The sequence below is a fragment of the Mustela nivalis genome (genome assembly GCF_964662115.1).
Source record: "Mustela nivalis genome assembly, chromosome: 17".
NCBI classification, from domain to species: Eukaryota; Metazoa; Chordata; class Mammalia; order Carnivora; family Mustelidae; genus Mustela; species Mustela nivalis.
In genome coordinates, this window is record NC_139036.1 from 1315735 (window position 1) to 1340782 (window position 25048).

At 54.7% G+C, this 25048-nt stretch overlaps 2 protein-coding genes across 3 annotated transcripts in view; one reads left to right on the forward strand and one right to left on the reverse strand.

The window, feature by feature from the left end:
• ZZEF1 (zinc finger ZZ-type and EF-hand domain containing 1) overlaps positions 1–14471 on the reverse strand; it is a 97401-nt gene extending 82930 nt beyond the window's left edge. For both annotated transcript variants that reach the window (XM_082707754.1, XM_082707753.1), the window contains exon 1: positions 13690–14471. In XM_082707754.1, the coding sequence (XP_082563880.1) occupies positions 13690–14043 (354 nt within the window). In that variant the 5' untranslated portion in view covers positions 14044–14471. The remainder of the gene's footprint in view (positions 1–13689) is intronic.
• Positions 14472–14535: 64 nt separating this feature from the next.
• Positions 14536–23850, forward strand: CYB5D2 (cytochrome b5 domain containing 2). The gene is made up of 4 exons (XM_082707803.1): positions 14536–14855; positions 18859–18999; positions 21653–21839; positions 23193–23850. Exons 1-4 carry the CDS (start codon positions 14603–14605, stop codon positions 23464–23466), a joined length of 855 nt encoding a protein of 284 aa, XP_082563929.1. The 5' UTR covers positions 14536–14602; the 3' UTR covers positions 23467–23850.
• The last annotated feature ends 1198 nt before the right edge of the window (positions 23851–25048 follow it).

Below are 25048 nucleotides of genomic sequence, written 5' to 3' on the forward strand. Positions count from 1 at the left end.
AACACAAGCACACAACTGCTACTCCACACACACAATTTTTTCACCTCGCCTCTCTCGCAGGAGGTCAGTCTCCTTCCCCCAAATAACTTGGGAAAGCCAGTTGCATGGCGTCTTCCAGCAGGTGACAGAGTGGACAGAGCGCTTGCACCAGGGACCCGGCTGGGGGTAGCAGCTCGGGGTGAGTGGGGCTTTTCCTTCCAAACACTCCTCAGACACGGACCTAACAGGAAATTTGCCTCCAGCCCAACTGTGTCTGCCCTCCGGCCACAGTCGAGCTTGCTCCCTCCGGCATGGGGCTGCCTGGGGAACCGGGTACAGAGTGGGATTCGGTCTGAACCGCGGTCTGTCACTAAGCAGCTGTGTGACCATCCACACATCCCTCTACCTCCAGAAGCCCGAGCGCCTTGATCGGAAAGATGGAGCACAGGGCTCCAAACTCACAGCCGCCGTCTGGACCAAGTGGCATCAGAACAGCAGCCAATACGCAGGAAGCACATCAGAATGCTCTCAAACGTGTGCCGGCCGCCTCCCCTGCACCCCAGGCCGGCCCCCTCATGTTCTACAGGACTCTCCTCACCAGGGGGACACCTGCCGCATGCCCCAGATCCCAGTCCCTCCGGCAGCAGCGGTTTGCGTCTTCCTGCTGACCTGCTCGCTCACAGACACCCCTCAGCAGGGAGCACTTTGGCAGTCTCCAACCCTCTTCTCGAAGTAATCCTCCCTCTCCCCCAGAATGCCTGCCCTTTCCCGATTTCCCTCATTTGTGGAGCATGAAGATGTCCCACTAAGGCTTCAGGACTGACACAAGCACCCCGATTTCCAGCACAGACCTCCAAACACAGTGCTCGTTAGGGACACGGCAAACCCCTATGCTCAGGTCCATGAGCCAGGGCTGGATGTGCAGGCGGCCAGACAGAACTTCGGGCAACGTGTGAGGGAAGGACGCAGCATTCCCCTGGCACTTCCTCAACCCAACAGGATTATCCAAAACCATGACAGGACCAAAGGCTACACTACTCAAAGAATAACGTTCAAAAGGAGGGAAACTATCACCCTGTTCTTCTCTGACTAGGCCCAGTCAGGAAGCTGGGCTGGGTCTGACTCCACACCCAAAGGAAATGACATGGAAGGGGTCAGCGGACACAGACCGTGGCAGAGAGAAGACACGGCCTGTGAGGACGAGCACCAGAGCACAAGCCTGCAGGGTGAGGAACAGATGCCTGGGATGGGCTGTCCCGAGAAGGGTCAGCGAAAATGAAGGTCATGAGACAGAAATTAGAGCGAAAAAATAAAAATTAATTAATTTCTTTTTAAAAAGATGTTAAGGGCATCTAGATGGCTCAGTCGGTTAGGTGTCTGCCTTTGGCTCAGGTCACGATCCCGGGGTCCGGGATTCTTGCCCTGCGTTGGGCTCCCTGCTTGGCAGGAGCCTGCTTCTCCCTCCGCCTGCTGCTCCCTCCGCTTGTGCTGTCTGTCTGCCTGTCTGTCTGTCTGTCTCTCTCCTTGACAAATATATAAATCAAATCCTGAAAAAAGCACTAACAATAATTTGGAGGAGAAAGTGGTGGGGGTAGATGAGATAAAATTGGCCTGGAGTTGTACGCGCTGGAACTGAAATGTGAGAGATCATTCTAAGCTTACCTCGACTTTCTTATGTTTAAAATTTTCCATTAAACAAACAAACAAATGTAAGACATCCACAGACCCTCCCTCCACTCAATAGCCTGGGGGTTGATTCCTCAGAGAGAGTAGTACAGTCTCCAGACGAGGAAAAGCCTGCACTAGAGCCCACAGAGGTAGGGTTGGAAGACCTGCCCCTGCTCCAGGGCTCCCAGAATGCTAGCAGCCGGACAGAGATGCCAACCCTCCAGGCAAGAGACTGGCAGGTCTTCTCTGGGGCACCAGACAAGGCCCTGAGGACAGACCTGGAGACACTGTACCAGAGGTACAGTAGTATCAGAGGTACCAGAGGGCTCCCCACGGAAGGGCCCAACCTCTTCACCATACACCAAGGCTCAGTGTCACCAACCAGATGCAGGGAGCGCCCACTCTTTAGGTCCCCTTCCTGGACCACTGGACATTTGAGGAAAGGTCTAAGAGGAAACACAGAAACAGCAACTTAGAGAAAAGAAAGGAAAAGGAGAAGTAAATGTGAAAAAGATTATCGTTCATATCTTCAGAGGAATATTTTAAAAGCTATTTTTTTTAAGATTTTATTTATTTATTTGATAGAGATCACAAGCAGGCAGAGAGGCAGGCAGAGAGAAAGGGAGAAGCAGGCTCCCTGCTGAGCAGAGAGCCCAATACAGGGCTCGATTCCAGGACCCTGGGATCATGACCCAAGCCGAAGACAGTGGCTTTAAACCACCGAGCCACCTAGGTGCCCCTAAAAGCTATTTTTAATACCAACTTACTGACATATAATTCACATACCATAAAAATGACCCTTTTAAAGTGTACAACCTTGTGGGTTTGGGTATATTCAGAGTTGGGGAGCTGCCACCAACACCGCCTAATAAAAAGGGACCCTACATTGTCATGAAAGACCAAGAGACTCCTACTGAAAAGTCTATTCAGAACACTTTCGTAAGCTCCTGAAAGTTAAAATATCACAGCAAAATGAAAATCTCTCAGCGGATTTGGGAAGATAAATTGACTAGAGTGCCCAGAGAGTAGAGCACAAAGACAAAGTCATGGGAACCAGGCAAGGCAAGACGAGAACCACCAAGAGACCAATCCAGAAATCCAACATCCAAACACTATGAGTGGTAGAGAAGGAAACACAGAAATGGGAGGGAGAGAAATAACCATTCTTAAGATCCAAGATAATTTCGTGCAGCTCAAGGACATGACTGTTGACACTGTAGAGGCTGAACACCCCCCCCCCCCAGGGACTAAAGCACATTGTGATCAGATTTTGTAAGACGGAGGGGAAAGAGAAGTTCCTGCTTCCACGGGGAAGACACAACGTCCATGTCAGAGGTCGGGAATCAGGGCCGATTCAGCAGTTATAAGGGAAGCTGGGACAGGAGCAGGGCCTTCAGCATCCTGTGGGGGACTCTCTCTCTCACCCCTGGGGGGGACTCTCTCTCTCACAGGGTAAGACCACCTACTGCGCAGTTGTGGAAAAGACATTCTCACCCAGCGAGGCTCTCAGAACAGGAGCCAGTTAACGCTCCCTCACTCGGAAAGCTCCTGGAGGCTGCGGCTGCGCAAACACAGAACGTGCCAAGAAAGGGGAAGACTGGGGTCCAACCGAGAGAGAGAATGAGGTCCCGGTTGCTGGAGATGCTGACAACCTGAAGAACACCAGGACCAGAACGAAGCTGGTTGGGGGTTTTTGAGATGAGCCTCTCGGAGCTGCCGTGGGCCTGAGCAGAGCCGGTGTGCTGCGAGAGAGGCAGGCTCAGCCGGAAGCCTGCAGAGCAGAGCGGGTGTGCTGCGAGAGAGGCAGGCTCGGGCCGGAAGCCGGCAGTCGCCATTAGTGACAGAAGATCGCGCACAAGAACAGCACCCGTTTAGTCGTCAACCTCAGAGAAAACACAACGCTGTACGAGACAGGGGCCACAGTCGTGGGGTGCTGCACAGCTCAGCCACATACAGACAGGCACGCCTGTTCTCCCCGACACACCAAGATGAAAGGATCCGCCAGGGGAACAGGAGACGTGCGCACGCCGGCACGGACAGGAAGGCGAAGGTCAGCGAAGGCCTCCCCTTCCATGGCAGGAAGGAGACGGATGAGGCGTGTGACTGAAAATTGACGGAGCCACGTAACCACGTCGCCCAGGGATGCGCAGGAAACCCGCTTCAGAGCCAGCTACAGCAGCCAAGGGTGATGCATCCCTGCAGGCCACGGCTTTCGGCATGCGTCACACAGGCTCTGTGCCATATGAGCGATGAGGAAAATCAACAATTCTGAGGGCCCACTTCAAGCACAGGACAGACTGGATGAGTGGCTTCACGACATTTTTAAGTAGCGTAATACTTCCTCCTGTCTAAGGGAACATCTCACGCAGTGAATACATCAACCCTACAAGATTTCTGGGACGATGGGAAAATGTGAACGTGGCCTGGGGGCTAGAGGAGACCAAAGTGAACCCACACAGAAGGGTGAGGACCACAGACAGAACAGCAGGCTGCAGAGGGGAGCTATAGGATGGCCCCATGGTGGCTTACTGTTGTTGTTTCTTGTTTTTGTTTTTAAGGATTTATATATTTATTTGACAGAGATCACAAGTAGGCAGAGAAGCAGGCAGAAAGAGAGGAGGAAACAGGCTCCCCTCCCCCCACCCTACCCCCCCCCCCGAGCAGAGAGCCCAATGTGGGGCTCGATCCCAGGACCCTGAGATCATGACCTGAGCTGAAAGCAGAGCTAAACCCACTGAGCTACCCAGGTGCCCCTGCTGTTGTTGTTTTTAAGATTTACCTATTTATTTAGAGACAGAGGGGACAAGTGGGAAGAGGGGGAGAGGGAGAATGCCAAGCAGAGGGGCGCGTATGGGGCTCAGTCGGTTAAGCTTCCAACTCTTGATTTTGGCTCAGGTCATGATCTCACTCATGTGACTAAGCCCCACATCAGGCTTTGCACTCAGCATGGAGTGTGTTTAAGATTTTCTCTCTCGGGCGCCTGGGTGGCTCAGTGGGTTAAGCTGCTGCCTTCGGCTCAGGTCATGATCTCAGGGTCCTGGGATCGAGTCCCGCATCGGGCTCTCTGCTCAGCAGAGAGCCTGCTTCCTCCTCTCTCTCTCTGCCCGCCTCTCTGCCTACTTGTGATCTCTGTCTGTCAAATAAATAAATAAAATCTTTATTAAAAAAAAAAAAAAAAAGATTCTCTCTCTCGGGGCGCCTGGGTGGCTCAGTGGGTTAAAGCCTCTGCCTTCAGCCCAGGTCATGATCCCAGAGTCCTGGGATCGAGCCCCGCATCGGGCTCTCTGCTCAGTGCAGAGCCTGCTTCTCTCTCTCTCTCTCTGCTTGCCTCTCTGCCTACTTGTGTTCTCTGTCAAATAAATAAGTAAAATCTTTAAAAAAAAAAAAAAAAAGATTCTCTCTCTCCCTCTACCCTACCCCTCCTTTCACCCAGTCTCTCTCTCTCTCTCTGTCTCAAAGAAAGCATTAAATTAAGTTAAATTACACTAAGGGGGCACCTAGGTGGCTCAGTTGAGCCTCTGCCTTCAGCTCGGGTCATGATTTCAGGGTCCTGGGGTCCAGCCCCACATTGGGCCCCCTGCTCAGTAGTAAGTCCGCTTGCCCCTCTGCTCCTCGCCACTTACTGCCTCTCTCAAATAGGTGAAATCTTTATAAAAACAAACAAACAAACAACAAAAAAAAACTAAGTACATTAAAAATTGTAAAAAAAAATCTATTGATCTGTCAGTAATTACTGAATATAATAAAAAGAATTTTTAAACAAAGAAAAAGAAAGACATACTGTGTGACAAAAAAAATCAGAACAGCATTGCTAATAGCTTCACCACATCATTTCCTGACGCCTGGAAATTGTCCTTAAAGAAATGTACCGGTTTTCAAATCCAACACTTAACAGCTGGTGTATTTCGCAGGACTTCCTGGAGTCTGGTCTGCTCCTGCGCACACTCAGTCCTCTCTGACAGGTGGACACTGTGCCCCTGAAGCTGAGCCTGGCTCCATGCGTGGGAAAACCGACAGGGCACATCCTTGCCCTCCGAAATGCTCACAGCCTTGGAAAAGAGATCTGCAAACCAACAGCAGCAATGTGACGTGTGCTCATCCCCACAACACAGCTAGAGCATAAACAACCCGGGTGGCTAACAGACCAAGCCCCAGGCAGAGCTCTAAGCCGCACACTGGGAGCAACTGTATTCTCCTCAGCGACCCTCGAGGTAGGAGCTACCCTTCTACCAGTGAGGAACAGAGAGGCGAAGGATGTTGTTCGAGGTCACAAGGCTGGCAGCCGTAAATCATGGTATCAGGATGTGATCGTGGTATGACTTGGGATCCAACACCATGCGCCACTGTGCCACAAGCTGACAGACGCTCCAGAGGCCAGAAGCCCAAAAAGGACTGGGATACTCGGGGAATGTGGCCCTGAGAAAAACCACCCTTGCACTGAGTTTTGACGAGTAACTAGGAATCTGTGAGCGTGTGCAGACGAGGCAGCCATCATAGGAAGAGGGGCCGGAATGTAAGCCTGGACACAGAGAGCAGGCAAGACCGCACGGACTCTCATTCCTGGTGCAGCAGGAGGCAGGGCTGTGGAAGCCAGAGGACAGAGAGCCTGGCCCGTCAGGCTGAGGGGCTCCCATTGCCTAGCAAGGGTACCAGGAGGCCACTGGAAAAGACTGATCATTCCAGATCTACTTAAACCCTCAAACTGGAATGGACCTACCAATCTCTTCACATACAGGCCTTTACATGGCTTGAACTCCTTCTCCGGTGTCTCTGTGACACACACTGGTGATGGGAAGCTCATGTCTTCTGACCAGTTCTGACAGCAAGAACTCTCTTCTCTATATAATGAATGGAAATGCGCCTCCCTAGTGTCACCACCTGTGGGGCCCTTCAGAACACATCCGATCCCTGTGCCCCAGAACAGCCCACGGATCACTGAACACGGGCAACAGGCCCCGAGTCTCCCTCAACCAGTTCTCACTCCACTATGGCTTTAGTCTCATTCCCATGCTGGCTGTCCCCTCTGGGACCCTCCAGTTTGACATAACCCCAGAGCAGTGTGTCTCAAGTGTCACTGGCTGAGCTACTGTAAGAAATACATTTCAAGGGGGCGCCTGGGTGACTCAGGTGGTTAAGCATCTGCCTTTGGCATAGGTCCCAATCCCAGCGGTTCTGGGATCAAGCCCCATGTTGCCCAACGTCACCCCAAGTTGGGCTCTCTGCTCCGTGGGGAGCCTACTTCTTCCTCTGACCCTCCCCCTCTCCTCTGTTTGCGCTCTATCTCACTATCTCTGTCACTCAAATAAATAAATAAAATCTTTTTTTAAAAAAAGAAAGAAAGAAATACATTTTGGGGGCATGGTTCAGTCAGTTAAGTATCTGCCTTCTGCTCAGGTCCTGATCCCAGGGTCCTGGGATCCCACCCCAGGGAGGAACCCACTTCTCCCTCTCCCTCTGCCATAGCCCCGGCTCTTGTGTGTGCCGGCTCTCTCTGTCAAAAATAAAATAAAACAAAACAAAAGAAAAAGAAATATATTTCATGCCATGCCCCAGGGCCTATAATGCTAACATGCCTCCTGAAACAATGTAAAACTTTCTCTTACTAGATACAATGTACCCTGACATCTTCTATTGCATTCTTTTCTGTTTCATGTTTAATATGCAAGTTAGCCCTCACTAAAGAGAGTCCCAACAGTTTGCAGCTCTGCAGCCTGGGTGGGGGGAGCTCAAACCCAACTACGTACAGTATGGCTGGCCTTAACTGTGCAAAGGGAAGCAAGTCGACTTCCTGCTCTCTGGAAACAGAGCACGGCCGCCCATCTCCATGGAGCTGACACCACCTCCACGGAGACTGCAGCAACCTTCTGTGCTGCATCTCCCTCCTCTTCTCCGGCCTCAGGCCTCCGCCAACATGCCCATTTGCGTGCCTCGCCACCCATGCCGTAACCACTGAGGCATCGCCCAAGGGCAGGCCCTTGGCCGCGGCATGCGAGAGAAGCAGCGTAACACGGGATGGCGCTCAGACCATTCCAACTTAATGTCCTTAACCACGTGTAGGATCAAGACCATGGTACACATGAGAACGTACCAAACCCCTCACAAACCAGAACGGGGCACAGAGCAGCAGAACGCACGCATCGAGCTTCCTACAAAGGCTGCACCCTGGTTCAACCTGGGAGAAACAAGCCGTGTGAGAGGTCTGGATCGGGTCGCAGCTCTACCACTTGCTGGCCCAGAGTTTTGCCTCTCTACTTAAGGTCTCAGTTTACCCATCTGTGAGACCACGCTGCATGGTGTCCAAGCACTGGAAGGGCTGTCAGGAGACAGAGTGAACACTCCTGGCACAGAGCTAGAACAGAGAAGAACACCACCCAGGGCAGGAGGGGTGTGCCAGGCGCTGTTCTAGGGCTTCCACGTGGACGAGTTCCTTGACTCCTCATGCTAACTGTACAAGGTGACGACTAGCACCATGCTCACCCTTCCCGGGGGACAGCTGGGGTGCAGAGCAGCTGTGTGACTAATCACACAGCCTGCAGATGGTGGAACCCAGATTTTCCTGTGCACAGTCTGACACCAGAGCCCAAGTCTGAAACTCAGGCTAAAGAGGAACAGTGGGACAGGAGGACTTACGAAACAGGGAGCTCACTGCTACGGTAAGCGCAGCTGTCCAGGGTATTACAGAAGGGACTCCTTTCCTGGGCAACGGGAGGGGAGAGGCTGCATGCAATGCTTACTAAGGTCCTTCCCAACTCAGATGGTAGACTAGAGCCCAAAGGAGCAGCACTCCCAAAGTCGGCCACACTCTTTCACCCCAATTTGTCTGCACTGCGAGAGCACACACGTGAGCAGGCTGGGGGGAGGAGGGGCAGAGGGAGGAGGAGAAGAGAGAGAATCCCAAGCAGGCTCCACACTGAGCACAGAGCCCCACACAGGGCTCGATCTCATGACCCTGTGGGAATCACAACCTGAACCGAAAGCAAGAGTCAGATGCTCAAACGATGGAGCCCCCCAGGCGCTCCTGTGTTACACCTTTCCACTGCATCCCCTCCTTCCTCTGCCTGGCAAATTCTTCTAGCCTCTCAGGCCCTGGTTTGGTGAAGTCTTTCCCAAACTCCATGCTACTGTTAAAGGCTCCCCTGTGGTCCCTGAAAGTGAAATGGGCTTAGGGTGAAGCAAAGGGCTACAGGGGCAAAGGGAGGCAAGGACAAAATTCCCGTGTGCAGGAGAAACTGCAAATGGGCTCAGTCGGCTAAAATGCTCCAGGAGCTGAGAATGGAAAGTTACACAGACCTAAAGCTTAGCCTCCCGTTTGATTCTAAAAGCAATGGGGAGCCAATGAAGTTTCTACAGTAAGACAGTGCGTGATGAAGCAGTGTGTTGGAAATCAGGGAAAGGTAAAACAAGGCTGTGGCCTTTCCTCTATAGCTCTTCTTCCCCACCAGAAGCCAATACCATCATCCCCGACACAGCGAAGTACACAGGGTCAAAATAACCCCCAATTCACCCAGAGTCCTTCTCTCCCCCACCGCCTCATCGCCATCCACGGCCATCGCTTGCTGGGCCAGAGCAGAGCAGGCAGCTGGGCAGGGGGCCTCACAGCCAAAGGGCAGGACAAGATCAGGTGGTGCGCTCTACGTGCCAAGTGATGTGTATAGAACAGGCAACGAGGGCCCAAACCCAGTTATTCAGAATCACAGCACGAGAAAGGTTTGGTCCTGACCAGGTGATGGTGCCAAGGCAGGGAATCTTGAAGAACTGAGAGAAACAGGTCCATACACAGGACAAGGCAGGTGTCCCATTGGCGTGGGCACAGGGCTCGAACAGGGAAACAGAGGCAGAGGAGGTTAGACAGGGAGACTGGCCAGCCCGGGGGTTCTAGGCCCTTCTGAGGAATATGTATTTGTCCTTCAGGCACTGGGGAGTCTCTGCAGGCCCTGGGCTGCGGGCAAGCAATGTCTGCACCTGCTTTATCCTTACTGCACAGACAGGAGTCTCTCACGCTCTGTCTTCAAGGAGTGGAGAATTACATCCGCATAATTCTATTTGCATAGTTCTTGGGCTCAGAGCCATTCTAAACCAGAGGATTAAAACCTTTGACACGATAATGACAAATGGTGTTTTTCCTCTAAATTTCCTCTGAACCAAACACTAAAACCCTTTTCTATTTTTCTTAAAACTCTATTTAACTGTTCCCTCAAACATCAAAAAATCCCCTACTCCTCCACGGTTGCAGACTGGATATGGGGCACAAGGCCGGAGAATGAGAACGAGACTGTCTTCAGGCTGCTCACCTAACCTGCGGGCCCTGCGGCGGAGCGCTGGCCTGGCCCTGGCCCGGAGACACAGCTGCGCGGAGGCAAGAGGGCAAGGGACAGGGATGGTCCTGCCCTTGCACTGCGCAGCCCAGTGAGTTTCACAGACGAAGCACCAGAGCCAGTACGGCAAATTAATAAAAGAAGACCTAGTTCTCTCAAATTCCCATCTGAAAGCCATCTGCCATCATCCCGTGTTCAGCACCTTTTCCTGCCCAAGACTCTACACGTCTCTGGAGGCATAGCGTACTGAGAGTACAAACACGGAATCTCTAATCTCTGCTGTCAGATAGGGATTTAATTTTAACTCTATTCCCCATCTGCATAAAGGTCAAGTAGATTCTGCTCCCTATGATCAAACCAGAGTCCTTCCCCATGGACCACACCTAGCAGAAGAGAAGATATGTTCCACTATAAAATGATAAAGCTTCAGACTTTGATCTACAGTACAAGTCCAGCAACTTCTTTAGGGTACCACCTCAAGCAACTAAGTCATGGGAACATGAAGGCAAGATGCCGGTGGGGACATGGATGGCAACACGGATCTGGAGCCCAAGAACCAGCATATGAAACTTGGAAACACTTAGCATTATAGTCATACTGTATACCGCCAGGGACCATAAAATGAAAGGAGGGAAAAACACACATCATCGTTTTAGTTGCTACTATGAAGGCGTTTTATTAACATCTCCCTTATACCCTTAAACTTAAAGTATCACAACACATCATCACAAGCTTATATTAAAATTAACTAAGACACAGAAATGTCCGCTTACTTACATCCAAGGGCACACTTGTTTTAGAGCACGGAATCATTACCATGGCTAATGCTTATCTTCTTGGACATTTCCCCGTATAATTTCTCCATACTTACAGATAGGACAACCACTGCGAGTTCTTCCAAATGGCTTTTTAAACCCTGGCTAAGCCTTCACGTGGAGACAGACCTGCTCTTTTCAGCTAACAAGTGCTAACCAGCAGCAAGGGCAGGTCACCAGACTTTAGTACTAGGCCACACCCCTAACCGTCTCCACACCAGGTCTACTAAAGGGGAACAGGCTTCAAGAAAAATACACAATGCTTTTTCTCAAACTGGAATTATTCTTGCTAGGTCTCCCTTAGCATGCAGAGGAAAATTAAAGAATTGAGACAAAAAAAAAAAAAAAAAAAATGAGACTAAGTAAAAAGAATCCCAGAGAACCAGGTCCCTAGAGGAGGAAGGCCTGGAGTCAGAGGACTCCGCTAGAGTGTTGGCACCAGAACTCACTTTCCCATCCTATTTGAGTCCCTGAACTCTACAGAGCCTTCAGTCTCGTCCTCACTGTGGAGCTGGGGTCACCCACCAGCCTTGCACAGCTGGCCCGAATCACTAGACACCAAGCCTCCGCACACACTGCAGAGAGTGAGGGGAGACAGGCACCTAGAAGCTGGTTTACTATTTTTTTTTTTTTTGACAGAGATCACAAGCAGGCAGAGAGGCAGGCAGAGAGAGAGAGAGGAGGATGCAGGCTCTCCACGGAGCAGACAGCCCGATGCGGGGCTCGATCCCAGGACCCTGGGATCATGACCTGAGCCGAAGGCAGAGGCTTTATTATTAACCCACTGAGCCACCCAGGCGCCCCTGGTTTACTATTTTTTTAAATTTTATTTATTTGACAGAGAGAAATACTGAGAGAGGGAACACAAGCAGGGGGAACGGGAGAGAGAGAAGGAGGCTCCTCCGCTGAGCAGGGAGCCCGATGTGGGACTGCATCCCAGGATTCTGGGATCACGACCCGAGCTGAAAGCAGGCACCCCAAGCTTGTTTACCATTTAAACCACTGATGCACTGACCTTTCTGTCCCTTGCAGCAGTTTTGTCTAAGCCTAATACATCACACCTTTCTTCCAAATTCTCCGCTCTCTGGACTTGGACATGTGCATGAGATTTTCTCTCCCTGGTAACCCTCTGCTCCTCCCATGTTATCTATCACCCTTTGGATCTGAGCTGAAATGCGACTTTCCAGGTAAGTCTCCCTTGACTTCCTAGGTGAGGTTAAATACTCTTGGTATATTTTTCCTTACACCTTCCTTTGGCTGATACTCACTACGCCTATAACTGCTGGGTTCGCGTGAGTCCCCTTCAGTACGACACACCATTTAAGAGTAAGACTCTGCTTTGTCCGCTGTCATCCAAGTGCCCGGTAATCAGTGTGTGCCCAACAAATATTTGCTCAATGAACAATATCATAGCCCCCGCGTGATTTCTGGACCACACCTTAAGGACTTCTTGGCCTTGGGAGTCTGCTTCTCCCTCTGCCCCTCCGCTCTGCTTGTGCTCTCTCACTCTCCCTCTCTCTGTAAGTGAATAAATAAAACACTGTTAAAACGGACTCCTGGCCTTACATTATGGGACTCCTGTCAACTCTGCTTGTAGCTCTATTTCTGTCAGACATTTCCAATGTAAATACTGTTCCCACCATTGCCTTCTGGACAATTCTGAAATGTGCCAACTCCTTCAACAGATCTACACAGCTCTTCCCAGCACAACTTCATTTTCTCTCAATACATGTAGAGCTAGAGACGAAAGTATTACACGGACTCTTGGAATTAAGAAAAAATACATATGGAGACCCTTCACTAACGAGTATGACCCCATTTTCAAGAACTGGGATGTCTTACCGGTATCTTTTTAAAGAAAATATAAGAAACATACAAACCCTATTTATATGCAAAAAACATTCTTAAAATATTTTAAAAGCCTCTGTTTGTAAAGCGCACATCACTTTCTGATGGCATTACAAGCACCTTCAGTGCACCCTTCCCGGACGCTGAAGACTCTACGTGGCTTACTCACTCCCACAAATTAAGCATCTATCTGCTGTAACACTGTGGAGTTAAAGAAATGGGTTCCCAAGAAGGAGGCGGTGGGACCTAAGACAAAGAAGCAAACAAACCAAGAGAGCAGAGTGCTAGGGCTTGGGCTGCCAACCAGTTAGTGGGAGACCCTGGAGCAGTTCTCTTTTCACTGTAAAATGAAAGGTACACATAATTCCTAACATCCCTTCTGAGAAAAGAATATTTTGTTTCCATATCAATTTGCTGCTCATGATGCAACAGAGATGATGCTAATGACTGTGCCCAAACCTCGGTCATTACAAGTCCTAGCAGGACAGGTGACACCTGCCCGTCAGCTTCAGGTTACACGGAGGTTTCCATGAGTCTAAAACACGGCTCCTGGACTACCCAGAAACAAGTGTGTACTTTGGAAATGGTAGTTTCGGGGTAGTGAGAATGGGTTTCAGAAGGCGAGCTCTCCAGGCCCGGTTGTCCTGCTCCCACGCTCGCTGGGCGCCCACGCCCGATTCAGAGGGCGCTCTGGACAATCCTCCCGCCGGTACAACACAGTGGCTTCCACCGCCACTCCCTCGATCCCTAGGCCTCCGCCCCGGAGCCCGACAAGGAAGATCCCGCGGGCCGCCGGGGCCGCGTGGGGCAGCAGCACAAACGTCGGCACTGCAACGACCTGCGAAGACTCCAGGGCTTGACGAGTTCCTCAAACCAAAGACGGCCCCGTCTAGGCTTTCCGCACCCCCAGGAGAGGGTAGAGACTCGCAGCCGTGTCCCGCGGAGTAGAGGACGCGAGCACCGCAAGCTCCAGTCCTCAGAGCCCGCGCACCCCGCGGGGTTCCGCCCCGCCCGTCGAGAGACACCGCCCCGCCCCCGCCCCGCCGTCGCCCGCCGGTCCTCACCTCCTCGAACTGCTCGCCCGAGCAGCCGGCGCCGCGAGCCTCCAGCAGCTCTCGGAACTGCTCCAGGGTGACGGACTCCTCGCCGCGGCCCAGCCGCTCCTCCAGCCAGCGCAGCAGCGCGCCGTGGTGCCTGGACACCAGAGACTCGCAGGGCGGAGCGGGCCGCAGCGCCGCCGCCGCCTCTCGCAGTCGGGCCGGCTCCAGCAGCGCAGCGGCGGGCGGCAGCGCCGGAGCCGCGGGGCCCGAGCCGACGACCGTGCCCGAGTCGGCCGCCCAGCTCTGGTGCGGGCCCCAGCCCTCGCCCCCGGCGGCAGCCCCTTCGTCTTCACTGCTGTGACTCGGAGCGTTCCCCATGGAGTCTCCGTGTCGGGCGTCCGGCTGTGCCGCCGCCGCCGCCTCCCCGCCTCGACCTGTCAACCTCCGGCTGCACCCGGCGGGCGGGGACGGGAAGGGGACGACGGCGGCGGCGACTTCCGGCTTCCTCTCCGTCAAGCGAGGACTGGCGTCGCAAAGGCGCCGTCAGGCCGACTCAGGCAAATGCCGTAAGACAGCGAGGGAGGAGGGCTGCGGCGGCGGGTGGGACCCCGAGTTCCCAGAGGGCCAGTCGGTCCTAACGTCTACGTCATCTGACCGCCCCCTGTGCCGCCATCTTTGTTGGGGGCGGGAACCGGCGTGACCGGGCCTTCGCCGGTTGCAGACTCGGTGTCTCTCCACGTTCACTCCCTACGCTGAAAAAAATCGAAGCCAGGGAATGGACCCGGAGAGTGGTCTTTCTTCTAAGCAGGTGTCCCTTCAGTCCCCCCTTGTCCCGACGGGGGCGCGACGCCGTCGCGCCGGTGACGTCGGCCGGGAACGTCACGCCTGCGTCGCCGCTGTCTTGGCAGTGGTGGCGCGGAGGCCGCCTGCCGTGCGAATGCTGCGGCGCGGCGGGCGTGGGCTCCTGCTAGGCTTGGCCGCGGCCGCGGCGGCCGCGGCCGCGGCGGCCCAGTGGCTGGGCTGGTGGAGCGGCCGCGCTGGCCTTCGCCTCTTCGTCCCCGAGGAGCTGGCCCGCTACCGCGGCGGCCCCGGGGACCCGGGCCTCTACCTGGCGTTGCTGGGCCGCGTCTACGATGTGTCCTCCGGCCGGAGGCATTACGAGCCTGGGGCCCACTATAGCGGCTTCGCAGGTACCAGCGGGCCGGCCCTCGGGCTGAGAGGGGCCCCGCTCCGCGCCTCGGGCCCTCCGGGGTCTCGCCAGCCCGGCGCGCCTCGCCCCACCCTGCTTTTCCCGAGCGCGCTCCGCGACGTCGGCTGGAGAGACGGGCCTCCCGCCTGCCGCTGGGGCCGCCCCGCGGGGCTCGGGCGCCGCCGGGAAGGACGCCGCGTCCCCGCCCTCCGAAGCCTGCTCCCGACCCCAGTCGTCTCTCGAGGATGTGCCTGTCCCAAGTCACCTTCCTTTAGCGCTCCCCAGGTCTCCCCAAAAACCGGTGCCCTGGGTGGGACTCGCCCTTGCTTTAAGACGGACGCTCTCGTGTCCGCTGGAGATGCTGAGGCCCGAGCCAGAGAGGGGCTGGTCGCCCCTGCAGGCGCTCAGATCCGGGAAGCTGCGCGCGTGGCAGGCCCAGAGCGCTGGTCGGTGGAAGGTCTTCTGTCCGTGTCCTCCCGTCGGGGGCGTCGGACCTGATTCGCTGATAAGCTCTGGACCAGGACCACCAGCTGGGGTGGGGGTTGGTGTTGGGACGCTGCCTCTGTCCCCTAAATACGAGGCACCACCTGGCTCCAGGGAGAACTTGGACAGAGAAGGAATTCGGGTCAGCCCATGCTGCCAGGCTCCTCATACGGCCCAGCAAGGAACTGACCCCAGCGGCACACTGATCTAGCTGGGAGCTGGGCCTGGGGTCAGGGCTCGCTCCCCTGCGGGCTGACGGTTGTCTCTGGGGCCCCGCACAGCCCCATCAGGGCCAGTTGCAGCTGCGTGGCAGGGTGCACAAGCGGGAGCCCTTTCATTCCCGGGGTCGCTGCTCTTTGCGCCACGCTCTAGTGTCTGCCAAGTTCGTCTGTGCCCGTCATTCACTCAACATCCACGTCCTGACCCCGCCACCACCCGTCTTTGGCCAGGTGCTAAGGTTCCAGAAGACCATGCTCCCACCACCCGCACAGCCCAGCAGGGAGGCAGAGAGGTGCATTCCAGCTGCCGGTGTCTGGATCATGGTCTGTTAAGGTGTAATTCACACAACGTAGAACCCACCCTTTTATAGCGTATAATTCTGGACGTCTCCATGTAGTCAGAAGGTTGTGCAAACATCAGCCCTATCTAATTCCACGAGTTTCTGTCACCCCTGAAAGAAACCCTGTATCCATCACCAGTCACTGTCCACTCCCTCTGACCCCTGCCCAGACCCCCAGCCCCTGGCAACCACTGTCTGCTTCCCTCTGTTGTTATGATCTGCCAGTTTGGAGAATCACACGCATGTCTGGCTTCCTGCGCTTAGCGGCATTTGCAAAGTTCATCGGGGCTGTATAGTCACCGGTAGGTCCTGCGTTCCGCTTTATGGCCAGGTCATGTTCCATTGTATGCGTGCGTATGCCACGTTTTGTATATTTCATCACCATTTGCTGGACATCTGAGCTATTTCCGTTTTTCGCCTGCTACAAAAACTCTGCTGTGAACATCTGTGTGCACATTTCTGTTTGGACGCCTGTTTTCAGTTTTCATGTAGCAACTCTTGGGTTTCACTTTTTGAGACACTGCCGAATTATTACCTAACGTGGCTGTACTCCCACCATCAGTGTAGTAGAGTTTCAGTGTCTCCACATTCTTGCCAAACTGGCCGTCTTCGATTATATCGTTTAATGGGTTTGGTGTAGTAGCCCATTGTGGTTTTGATTACTTGCGTTTCCCTAATAGCTGTGACCTGGAGCATCTTTTGATGTGCTTGTTGACCATCTGTGTGTCTTCCTTGAAGAGATATCTGTTCAAATCCTTTTCCACTTTTTCACTGGGTTGTCTTTTTATTATTGAGCTGTGAGAGTTCTTTATATACTCTGGATACTGACCTTGACCAGATACCTGGTTTGTGAATATTTTCTTCCCTGCTGTAGGTTATCTTTTCCCTTTCTTTATAGTGTGCTTTAATGCACAAAATTTTAAAATTTTGGTCGAGTTTATTTTTTTTCTTTGTTAGCTTGTGTTTTTGGTGTCCTAGCTAAGAAACCGTCACCTAACCAAAGGGCACACACATTTACACTTGTGTTTTCTAATAAGGGTTTTACCGGTTGAGCTCATACATTCATGTCATTGATCTGTTTGAGTTAATTTTATATATGTTGTGAGGTGGGGGTCTGTTTTCATTCTCTGCATGTCGCTGCCCAGTTCTCCAAGCACCATTGGTTGGAAACACTATTCTTTGCCCGTTTGAATTATTGAAAGTAATTAGTGAAAATGGACATACTGAAGACTGGCTGTCAGTGCATGGGTTTCATTCAGCCGGTCCTCACTGACAATTACTAAAGAGGAAGCACCGCCGGACACCAGAGAATCAGTCCTGTGTCGGTGTGTGCTCTGCCGTGATAAAACTTGCAGACCAGTAGAAAAGGCCGACTGTGCATAGTTATGACATCAACAGCCAATGAAGTATTTTTGTGACAGGTGTTACAAGGAAGAAATACTTCTGTTACCGGAGGCACTAACGTAAGAGTGGAGGAGGGAGAGGAAGAGGAGCACAGCATGTGGTTAATATTATCACTGACCCATTTATCCAGCTGTCAGGGAATATCTTTTTTATCAGATATGTAAATCTGAGTAAGCACATAAAAGATTTTCCTAACTGTAAAAAATACATATTGTTAATGAAAATACAGATTTTAGATACATTTTTTTTTCCAGCCCAAAAGAATTGGCTAGCATTTCTGCTGTGATCATTCAGATCAGGTCTGATCTGACCTTGGCAGGACCTCACTATAAGCCCTGTGCCGCCACTGGCCACACACGCATCTGTCCAATGCTTGCTGAGTCACAAAGCCAGTATTAGCTCTTGGCTATTGGCCGTAAATGGCTGTCATCATTGTTGGCTCTAGACGCCATCATTATAAGAGTTCTCCTTGCTGCGTAGTGTTTCAAGGGCCCCATTTCTATAGGAAATATTGAGATGCTCAGACATTTTGAAATGGGAACAATTTGGAACTTCTGATTGGACTCAGCGCTCCATTCTATCAAGTGACCCTGGGTTTCAGCTCAGTAGGGAAGCTCAAGGCACACCAGATAGCACAGACATTTTTCAGGTGACACTCTCTCCCCCTTGACATGGCAAGGCAAGGCTGCTGGCCAGTGCCGTAGGGCTCTGAGTAGCCCACTGAGGGATCTGGACATCATTCCAGCGCCAGAGGAAGGCACTGAGGATTTTTCAGCAAGAGAATGACATCAGTTCACGTTTAAAATACCAATCTCCACGTTGTATGGAGAGAGCGTATGGAGAGCCACTAGGGTTTACTGTAGTAGTTAGGATGAGGGACAGTGGCGGGCTGGGCCTGCTTCGTGGCAGATGCGGAAAGGCAGACTGATGTGGCTACTTAGGAACCTGAAGGACTCGGGGACTGCTGGGATTTGAGGGCTAAAGGAGGTGTCCCTGTCGCAGACTGCATTTCTGAACTGAGTATCTGGTTGATAGTTCCTGAGCTATGAAATTCTAAGAGACATGCAGGTTTCCTGGGGCTGGGGTGCTGATTAGTGGAGGGTGAACATCCCGTTTGTGGAACATCTAGGTGATGTTGAATAGATGATGGGACGTACTACTTCTGAGCCGAAGATACCAACTGGCGACCGCAGGCCTAGAGGTGGTTTTGGAACAGGAGATTGTTGTGGGGGGGGGGCACAGTTAGAGCAGGGGAGGTGGGCAAGAATCGAGCCCGAAAGCTGGTAGAAGACATGCCCACGAGGGAGGGGGAGGCCAGGGCGTTGTGTCGTGGAAGCGGGCATGATCAGCTGTGCCAAGCACTGCTGAGTGGCCATGACGCCGGGGGTAAGCACCACAGCATGTTGCAGATCCAGGAGCATCTGCGCCAGCAAGGGGGGTAGCTGTTTTTGGAGATTGGGAGTACGGGCTCCCACATGTTTCTCAGAAAATGGGCTCTTGAGTTGGTATGGTGCCTGTGACCAACAGGGTCATCTGTTTGGAAACCTGTCACCTGCAGGCCGAGATGCATCCAGGGCGTTTGTGACTGGGGACTACTCCGAAGCGGGCCTGGTGGACGACGTAGCTGACTTGTCGTTTTCGGAGGTGCTGACCCTTCAAAATTGGCTTTCATTCTACGAGAAGAATTACAAATTCGTTGGTAGGTAATCCCACAGGTCATTTCCATAGATTCCATTCAGTTGTCCCACAGGTGTTTTTGTTTTTGTTTTTTAAGGATTGTATTTATTTGACAGAGAGACACAGCCAGAGAGGGAACACAAGCAGGGGAGTAGGAGAGGAGGAAGTAGGCTCTCGTGGAGCAGGGAGCCTGATACGGGCTCGATCCCAGGACCTTGGGATCATGACCTGAGACAAAGGAAGATGTTCAACGAATGACTGAGCCACCCAGGTGCCCGGTTTTGCAGTTTTTTAAAAGACTTAGAGTTCTTTGGAGATTGGACCAAGGTTTATTTATTTATTTATTTTTTAAGATTTTATTTATTTATTTGACAGACAGAGATCACAAGTAGGCAGAGAGGCAGGCAGAGAGAGAGAGAGAGAGGGAAGCAGGCTCCCTGTGGAGCAGAGAGCCCGATGCGGGGCTTGATCCCAGGACCCTGAGATCATGACCTGAGCCGAAGGCAGCGGCTTAACCCACTGAGCCACCCAGGCGCCCCTGGACCAAGGTTTAAAACCCACACAATACCCATGGCATTTTCCCCTTAAACTCTGGTTGTTAGTGTGGCCGTGAGTCTACACTAGGCAGTGTCCGGGACACTTGTTTCCCTCCCTCGTGATTTTGGGAGAAGATGGCCCGGCTGTTTGCTTTGGCCTCTGTGGCACCCAGGCCAGGGGTTGCCTGCAGCATCTCAGACAAGCAGCTCCAGGAGCCTGGCTGGGTCCCAGGCATCGGGCTTCCGCACCCAGTCAGGAAGGCTTGAAGCCTACATTTGTGGGCGGTTTTGATAAACACTGTTTTATTTAGCCCTGTCAGGAGCCCAGCCTTAAGTCTGTGTCCATTCTGAAGGAGCGGCCTCCCAAACATTCGTTGAACCAGTTGTGCCCAGCACTACGTGGGTCACTAGCAAGGAGCAAGCAGGGACAGGGTCACGTTCCAAACAGACACCTCACAGTGTCCTAAAGACATGGTAGAGTCTAAACACTAGAGTGCTTTGTCAACACCTAAAATCGGGCTGTTGGGTCCTCTTCCTCTCTGGAGCCCAGGTGGTCGCGGCTGACTTCCTGGGCAGCGTCAGTGCCCCTCACCAGCCCCGCGGTCTCAGTGGGACATGCTCTTCCTCTGCCCCTAATGCCTCTGACGGCTGCTGTGTCTTGACCACCTGGGTTCCATTTCTGAGAACCTTGGCCTTTGTACAGCTACTCTGCTCCCTCCACATCCAGCTGCCCAGAACCTCCACGGTCCTCTGTGTGTCCAGTCCCCCAGCGCACACACTCGGTTGGCTCCTGTCCTCCCGGCCCGCACACCCCCTTCTGTGTTTCCAGCCGGCTGTCCCAGGTCATTTCTGGAGCCACAGCCACATGCGCACTGGAGGGACTGGGCACTCTGGGGACCTCCAGGAGGCTGGCTTCTCCCTTTTCCCCGGGAGGTTGCTTGAAATACTGCCAGGTTAATAAGGAAAGGGACTCCTAACACAGAATAAGAATACAGCCCTGAGAGTGGGCACAGGCGGCCCGACCAGGCATGTCTTCCTGGCGTTTGGGGAGCTCTGCCGTGGTTGGTCAGGGTTAGCATGTGTGCAGGCAGGTGGTCAGGGGAGGGCTGTGGACCGGGGTCGGCGTGCACTTGAATGCCTGCCATGGATGAGTGATGGGGACCGGACCCGGGAGGAGCTGAGTGCGGGCCCTACAGTTGTGGGCTCGTTCTGCAGGAGGCAGGTGGGGGCAGGATTGCATGGGCCTGGAAAAGCCCCGTTGGGGGAGGGGGCTTACTACCCACGCACACGATGGTGAGGACAGGAGGGCTACTCGGCAGCCGGAACCCAGCCTCAGGCACATGGGAGGCAGATGAGTCTCTGTGTTCTGGATACAGTGTTGATTGGGAGCCCTTGCCAGTGGTTGACCCCGTTCTCAGGACACGGCTTCTCCAGCTCTTTCTCTGTTGCCTCTAGGACTCCTGCCTCTCTGTGGGTCTCATGGCTAAAACCTAGCATGACCGTTTTGTCGCCAGGCACATACAGATCCTCCGGGGAGGAGGTTTCTGCTAGACCGATTCGGACTACAGGCTGGGGCTAGCACCCTGATCCCCACTGTGTGGCTTAACAAGCGTGGAACACGAGTGCTCTGCACTGGGCTATTTTGAACGCTGGGGCCTTGCTGGGGGTGGGGAATAGACTCGTGAACAAGTAAACCGGCCACACAATTCCAGATAGGGCTGTGTGTAAGTAAAACGGACTGAGTAGTGTTGTGGGGGTGCTTTGTGGCCCCTTTAGAGCAGACCCCAGAGAGGCCTGCCGGAGTGGACGGTGGGTGAGCAGAGCCCTGGACGCAAGGAGTCGGTCCCTTGTGTGTCAATGCAACATGTCTCACATGCTTCCAGCACCGTGGAGCACTGAGGAAGGAGTCACGTGCGGCTCTAGAGGCCCCCCGGGGAAAGTGCCATCTGCACATGGGAAGGGTTGGCGGCCCCCATGTGGGGGAGCCTGCACCTGGAGGCCCACCTCTGCAGTGTCTTGTCAGACATCGAGGGTTCTCAGTCCGGAGCCCGAAACCCTGGGAGCTTGGGCCTCACCATGGGGGTGAGGTGCTGTGTCCCTCCCTCCGTGACCCTGACCTCGGCTCTCCCATCCCTACAGGAAGGGTGACAGGAAAGTTCTATGGAGAGGATGGCCTCCCCACCCCCGCACTGAGCCACGTGGAGGCCATGATCTCCCGAGGCACAGAGGCGAGCCGGCGGGCACTGGAGGAGAAGCAGACGTTCCCACCGTGCAACGCCGAGTGGAGCTCCAGGAGGGGTGGCCGGCTCTGGTGCTCCCCTGAGAGGTATGCAGGCATCTGTGCGGCTTGTCCTATCCGGCTCGGTGATGCCGTAGCCCAGCTGCCCACCCAGGTGGGCTCTTCCAGAGCACAGGTGCTCTGGGGAGCGGGTCTTAACAGTGCCTTGGTGTCTGAGGCTTCTGGGGTCCCTGACAACCATGAGAGGTTTGGGGGGAACCCGGGTGTGTGTGTGGTTTGCTTGAACTGCCCAGAGACCCGGCCTGGGGATGAGAAGGTCCAAGTAGAGCAGCTCACTTTGGCCTGGTGACCCATCCAAGGCCTCTGTCACTCCTGGTCCACACAGATCGGGGCTGCCTGCGGCACAAGGGGACAAGGAGGCAGAGCTGGCCTTGGCTCGATGCCCCGAGCCATGTTCTGGAAACACGGCAACTGCCGAGTGTCTCCAAGAAGCCCTTTCCCACAGAGATCTGCGAGTGGAGCTCAGTCAGGGCAGATGCCCCAGGGATTAGTCCAGGCTTGTTGGGGAGCTGAAGGAGTAACCAGTGTTTTCTGCCCGAATCATCAGGCCCTTGGGCCCCTTAACTTTGGTGCAGAAGAAGGGCCCCGGCCCCCTGGCCCACACAGCAAGCTTGAAGGGCCTCAAGTGCGAGCCCAGCGCTCCCCGAGAGGGGCCGGGGAGCGCCTCCCTGAGGTGTAAGCTGTGCACATCCATGCGGAGCCCCCTTGCTCTCCTGGAGGTGGGTCCCTTGTGCGATAAGAACCAACAGCCGGAGCTGCCGGCTCCTCCCAGGCCAGGCCCTGGATCCGTCCCGCTTTCTCCACTCTAGCTCAGGGAGCAGGCCCGAAGGGTCGGGAGGAAAGTTTCTCTCCGGTTCTGAAGAGACAGGCCCTGCTCTCCACAAAGGGGCTCAAGGAACCTGGCCTGCCCACCCAAGGGCCTGTCTGCCAGGCTCGGTGGCCCCCTCTGGCGTCACTGCCGTCCCTGTCCCAGTGAGCCCACCCTGTCCCTCTGCCTTAGCCCTGTCTGTTGTTTTACCTCCCTGCTGAAGCGACAAAGGAGGCCTGAGTTCAGACAGGGACTGGGTGTGGAGGGAGGGGGAGGGAGGGAGGGCGAGAGGCACTAGGGTGCCGCTCACAGGCCAGCGGGTGTGAGCCTTCCCCAGGTGTTAGCAGTGCGGGGCCTGAGAAGGCACAGGACAGGGCCTGGGAGCGCCGGGGCAGGGTGGCAGACTCTGCCCACGGCAGGGGACACTGGAGGAAGTCAGGAGAGACGGAAGGTCAGGGGACGCACACCGTAGACCCCCGCCTTGGGAAAATGCCAGGTGACCTCCCCGGCTCACCACCCCCAGAGACTCACGAGTTCCTTCTGCTAAGCCGTCGTCTTTGTTCTGTCCTCAGTGGAGGTGTGAGCAGAGACTGGGTCGGGGTCCCCCGGAAGCTGTACAAGCCAGGAGCCAAGGAGCCCCACTGTGTGTGCGTGAGAACCACCGGACCCCCCAGCGGCCAGGCACCTGGCCTCCCCGCGTACACAAACCGTGGGGACTTAGACCACCCCGGCTTGGGCGAGTACACGGGCTGCCCACCCCTGGCCAGCAGCTGCTCCTTCCTGCCACGAGCCGGTGCCCCCGATGGTGGGGAGACACAGAGAACCCTGCCTGGGTCTGGACACTGACACTCCCGTGGCTGAGGCCAGAGCTCTCCAACCTGCCCAGTCTCGGTCAGCTTGTGACCCACTCACCGTCCTTCAGAGCCCTCGGACAGGCGTGCGCCCAGATCTGACCCACTCAAAACTATAGGGCCTGCCAGGCCCCCCCAGTCAGGGCCCCAGGGGCACCGGCCAAGGAAGGACAGCATCACTCCCCTGCACCTCAGAGACAGGCAGACATGTCCAGAGAAGCCCCGGGTCCCCCCGGCTAATCCGAGCCCCAACCTTGCCTCCACCCTGAGCCGAGCCACGTCTAGTTGGAGACGTGGGCAAAACGGGGCAGGCGGATCCGGACACCCCCGAGTGGGTCTGAAGCAATGATGATCTTTCTCTTAAACATTCAGAATTAGGTGGGGGAAGCCTGCTTTTTGACGAGAAAGTGGCTTCAGCGCCGCACTGCCACTCCCTTCCAGGGCCGGCCATCACCCCTATGCCGAGCAGCTGACCAGAGGAGCTTCTTCCTAGGGACCTGCCTGCACCCCCAACCCCTCATACCTTGCGGCTCTCCCCCCACCCGCCATGCGCCAAACGCTTGCTTCCCTCCCAAAGGAAACGCTTCTCCAACTCTGATGCACCTCCGGCCACCGCTGAACCTATGAGCTCTAGCATGTGCTCTCAGCCCCCGCCCTGGAATGGCAGGCTGGATTCTGCCTTCCTCACCCCTCGGCCATGCCGGTCCCGGGCTGGCCATGCTTGAGGACCTCCGAGAAACCCTCCCTTGGCTCTTGCCTGATCCCTTTCCTCCCCCAGATGCCTTCTGGGCCCATGAGCGCACCCCCAGGCACCCTGACCCCACGTTTCTAGAATTTGGTCTCCTGGTGATGTCTCCGTGGCCGTATACCCCTTGTCATACCACGTGACGACCCCAGGAGCCTCCCCAGCTCCCAGCTGTCCTTTCTTACCTATGTGCAGCGAGCGTCTGTGTCTTGCCTCCCACACTGCTCTCTGCACTGCTGAGAGCAGTCCCCCTGGACGGCTGGGGCATCCCCCCACACACACCTTCAGTGACCTCCCACCATCTATGCATCCTGGCCTGCCAGCTGGGTTTTGTGTCTATGGCAGTCTTGTTCTGAGATGACATCCTGAGTTTCCCATCAGCAACTCTCCCTGCACAAGGACCGAGGGCTCCCCAGCCTGGTGTCCTGAATCCCCGGTACACAGCCAGGGGTAAGTGCACAGATGGGCAGCACCGAGCAGTGGAGCAGGGCCTCGTGTTCCAGGTTCTTGCCCCGTCTCAGTGCTATGTGTGTCCTTCCATGCCGCTCCGTCCCTGCAGGCACCTGGGTGCCATAGGGGGGTGGGGGACAGGGGCTAGGGGAGGATCACCTCATGGAGGGTACAGTGGGCAGCAGGAGACCTGCTAGAGCCCCAGAGGCCATCCTCAGGGAGGGAACAAGGGCCAGTGTGGGGGCTGGCCCAGAGAAGTGCAGACTCTTCCAAAACAAACAAACCCCGCTGTCATCCCAGCTGAGTGCGGCCACGGAGGGCCTCAGGCACCTGCTGCCCCAGCTGCAGGCGGCTCACTTCCTCTTCGCCACGCCAGGGACTC

What these genes read in the sequence shown, in the direction of transcription:
- CYB5D2 (XM_082707803.1), top strand. Translation starts at nt 14,603, where the DNA reads ATGCTGCGGCGCGGCGGGCGTGGGCTCCTGCTAGGCTTGGCCGCGGCC. An exon ending in GAAGAATTACAAATTCGTTG is followed by an intron (nt 19,000 to 21,652) that starts GTAGGTAATCCC and finishes CCATCCCTACAG; the next exon opens with GAAGGGTGACAGGAAAGTTC. An exon ending in CTCTGGTGCTCCCCTGAGAG is followed by an intron (nt 21,840 to 23,192) that starts GTATGCAGGCAT and finishes TTCTGTCCTCAG; the next exon opens with TGGAGGTGTGAGCAGAGACT.